The sequence below is a fragment of the Panicum virgatum genome, chromosome 4K (assembly GCF_016808335.1).
Source record: "Panicum virgatum strain AP13 chromosome 4K, P.virgatum_v5, whole genome shotgun sequence".
NCBI lineage: Eukaryota > Viridiplantae > Streptophyta > Magnoliopsida > Poales > Poaceae > Panicum > Panicum virgatum.
In genome coordinates this window covers 15,986,276-15,990,491 of record NC_053139.1, presented here as the reverse complement: position 1 = coordinate 15,990,491, position 4,216 = coordinate 15,986,276, and the positions used below count along the sequence as shown (strand labels likewise).

Here is a 4,216-nt window from a genome sequence, read left to right as displayed (position 1 = left end):
GGAAAGAGTGAGTGTTAAAAGGCAGCTGCATCATGTTATCTGCTAACAAAGAAATAGAGCAAAAACCTTGCATAGAAACTATATGTGCTTAAAAGCATAGAAACTTGCAGGCATTTAGATATATCATTCTACAAGACTTGCAAAAGATAAATTGAATAAAGTATTGATAGCATATCAAGGAGTAATGCTTAGTAATTTCAGATCTTAGAGCTTGCACTGAAACTGAACCTGTAAAGAATGTTCGAAGCACTGAAGCCCACATTGCAGGTACTATACCCAAGCAATGCAAGGCCGTTTCATGTCTGAAAATACACATGCATTTCTTCTATGTGTGTCTAAAATATTTGAGAATTTGAGCTGTAAGGATCTGGTCAAACTTGAGTATTCAATGTCTGTAACACACATAAATAACAAATTTGAGTTGAGACTCGGTCCATTTCAACACTGAAATTTTGTTCCTGGTATGTCTAAAATATTTCAAAAAAAAATCTTTAACCTTACCAACAGCTAGGGAGAGCAAACTAAAAGCTCATTTACATGTGACTAAGACAAAAAAAAAACTAGTAGCAAGGCATACAGATGGTTCTAGCAATCAATTCTGAACACGAACTGAGGCGCTCAATTAGTAAAGTATACATAGAGGGTGTCATCGAGAAACTAAATGTCGATCAATTCTTTAAGATTTATCATGTTGCTGCATACAGCCTCCCCTTATGAGATATGAATATCATACTAAATGGCCATCAAACCGAATCACCAGCTAAACTTCAAAACAATTGCACAAAAAAGAATGCATCATTTGTTGCTAGCGGGACCTTAGAATCGTAACTATGCTATAAGCATGCTGGGGTTAATCAGGTGGTGTAACAGTATCAACAAAATCAAATTTGGACGACCTAGACAGGGAAGATCTAGCCCACAAATCAGCCATTGCCCAGCGTAAGGGCAGGTCCCGTGATTCGGATCCATCCAACGCAAGGCTGTTTCATGTCTGAAAATACTGAGGAAAAGGAGAAGGAAGAATGCGGAGGCAGGACGGCAGGGCGCGACCACGGCGGGTAGGGGCCGGCACGCCAGCCCGGGGAGGGGCGCGGCCGCAGCCGCGGAGGGCGGCCTGGCGTGGCGGGCTATGGGGACGGGCGAGCGCGCAGAGGCGGCCTGGCGTGGCGGGCGACGGCGACGGGCGAGCGTGCGGAGTAATGTTTTAAATCGCCAGCTAAGACGTTTAGCGGCAGGGCCGTCGTTACGGCATTTAACGGGCTATAGCCGATATTTAGCGGGCTATAACCGGCTTTAGCGGGCTAAATACTATAGAGACTGCCCTTTCTAGAAGCTATAGCGGTCTATAGCGGAAGCTATAGCCGGCTATTTAAAATCTTGGTGCGGAGGCGGCCTGGCGTGGCGGGCAACGGCGACGGGCGGCCGCGCGGAGGCGGCCGTGGGGTGCTGACAGGCAGGTCCCACAAGGAATATGGGCTTATTTCTAGGCCCGGCTGGAGTTAGGTCTCAATTTGAGCCTCTATTTTATGCAGGCCGGCTTGCAAATGTAATTTTAAGGGTCTAAATGCCCAATCAGATCGGAACTTCTGTACTCATATTTCCTTTGGTAATCAGGCAAATTTGGGATATCATTAACGTCAAGGTAATTTCTCTGGGTGCATCTGCTTATTTTTGTTATCCTGTGGTTTACTCTGCACTTTCTCTTTGATGAGGTTGTTAGGCCCAACATGGCTGATCGATCACCAATCTAAGAGAGCTCTTGTAGTGGTGAAATTTCTAAATTTCGCAACTTGCAATGTACACGTTCATTTGTGGCTTATAGCTGTGCCGGCTTTCTTATTACCAAATTGGAACTTGCACGGTAATTAAGCTTCTCCACGGCTCGGCGTTACTCCCAACTCAACCCCCGCTTCCGTCGGCACGAACGCAACGCCTTGGGCTGAACGCCGAGGCATGCAAACAAAGTTAGAAAGCCGAGCACAAAGCAGCTGGGGATAATCATTCTATATCCTCCGTCCTCAATCATCGTATACGAGAATGCTACAAGAACAATGCTGGTCATCCCTATATATACGGAAGGCCCTTGCTACCTGCCCTGCAACCACCACACCCGCCTTCCTCTCAGAGAGCTTTGGATCGAGCAGCAATGGCTTCAGCGCTTCCATCCCTGCTCTTCTGCTTGGTGCTCCTTGTTTCACCTTACCTTGGCTGCTCCCACCACACCATCTACACCCATGGCGGAAAGCATTACGCTGTCAGCTCCCTTCGCGGAGAGGACGACAACCATGGGGCCCCGGTCCCTGCGCCGGAACCGTCACCACCCGGCGGCGGTGCCTGGGTCTCCAGGCCCGTCACAGGCGACCCGAAAGAATCGCTGCCCGGGGCATTCCAGTACCACGTCGTGGTTGGCTTCGGCACCCCGGCGCAGGTGGTCAAGGTGGGGTTCGACACCCGCACCACGGGGGCCACGCTGCTCAAGTGCACGCCGTGCGCCGCCACGGAGCCGTGCGACGAGGCCTTCGAGCCGTCGGCGTCGAACTCCCTCGCTCAGGTCCCCTGTGGCTCGCCGGACTGCCCGTTCCATGGCTGCTCCGGACCCAGCTGCACTCTCAGCGTCAGCATGAACAATACTTTGCTGGGCAACGCAACCTTCGTGACAGATAAGCTCACGCTGTCGGGGTACGCCACCCTGGACAAGTTCAGGTTCGCGTGCCTTGAGGCCGGCTTCACGCCGGGGGATAACTCCACCGGCATCCTCGACCTCAGCCGGAACAGCCACTCGCTGGCGTCCCGCGTCCCTACCTTTCCGGGCACGGTCGCCTTCTCCTACTGCCTTCCGTCGTCCGCACGTACCACGGGCTTCCTCAACCTCGGCGCCACCAAGCCGGAGCTCTCCGGGCGCAAGGTGAGCTACACCCCGCTGCGGAGCAACCCCGGCAACGGGAACCTCTACGTCGTGGACCTCGTCGGGGTGGGCCTCGGCGGCCATGACCTCTCGGTCCCGCCTACCGCCGTCGCTGGCGACACGATCGTCGACCTGCACAGGACCTTCACCTACCTGAGGCCCGAGGTGTACTCCGTCCTCCGCGACAGCTTCCGCCAGCGGATGACGGGGTACAAGCCGGCGCCGCCGCTCGGCGAGCTCGACACGTGCTACGACTTCACCGGGCGGAACTTCTTCGCAGTGCCGGTCGTCACGCTCAAGCTCGACGCCGGGGCGGACGTCGACCTGTCCATGAACGGGATGATGTACTTCCCCGACCCCGGCAACCACTTCGGCATCGCGTGCCTCGCTTTCGCCGCGGCGCCTACGAACGCGCGGGAGGCAGCGGTGATCGGGAGCAGGGCGCAGTCCAACATGGAGGTGGCGTACGACGTGCGCGGAGGGAAGGTCGGGTTCGTCCCGTACCGCTGCTGATCGAGTGTGAAGATCTCCGCTATTCCCACCTGTGTGCATGGTGTGTTTGTTCCAGTTTCATAATTCCCTTGTGACATGTGTAATAAGACCCAGGAGAGAGTGAGAGTCGTGCATGACTCACGAGTGCAAGGTGCGGAGATAGATCCGTACGACCGAATAATAAGCAGCAGCCCAGCCATCATAAGCTAGTTGTATGCTGCCACACCTTTGTCTAATTTACCAGCAGCTACTGTACCTACCTCTGAAAATCGTGTCATCTTCTACTTTTTCTTGTGTTGGCACCGAGAATCCAATTCAGCCATCGCTCGCGCTGGAGTTGCTGCTGGCGGGCGATACGCATGCGCCTGACGCGCTCCGCTCCGCGGGGCCCACCTTAGGACGACGACGCTAACCTGGTGGCCACGTTGATGTGCGTGCTCAGAGTTAAGTTATTTTTTCCCCTTGGTTTTCTATTTTGATTTCACTTCTCAACATGTTTTCTTCCATTTCTTTTCCTTCCCTTTCATTTTTTCACTTCTTCCTTATTTAACATGTGGGTACCTACAATCATTACTCATTAGCTATATGGCTAATCAAATTCATATATTTCAAAAGTTTGTCTAGAAAGAGTTATGCACAAAGTTGTGCAGAATAAGTTGTGTGTACATATTTATGATAACAATAATTACTTGTACAAGTTATTTATAAAAGTTGTACTCGCAAAAAAAAATTGTGTTCGAAAAATTGTGCATCGTAAACTTCGTTGGCAATTTCTCATGTGAACTTTAACATGCGGGTACCTACAATCATCGCTCATTA

General features: G+C 51.7%; 1 protein-coding gene across 1 annotated transcript; it reads left to right on the top strand.

Annotated features, from left to right (window-relative positions):
- Positions 1-2,146: 2,146 nt before the first annotated feature.
- Positions 2,147-3,418, top strand: LOC120701961 (aspartyl protease AED1-like). The gene has a single exon (XM_039985750.1). It carries the CDS (start codon positions 2,147-2,149, stop codon positions 3,416-3,418), a length of 1,272 nt encoding a protein of 423 aa, XP_039841684.1.
- Positions 3,419-4,216: the final 798 nt, after the last annotated feature.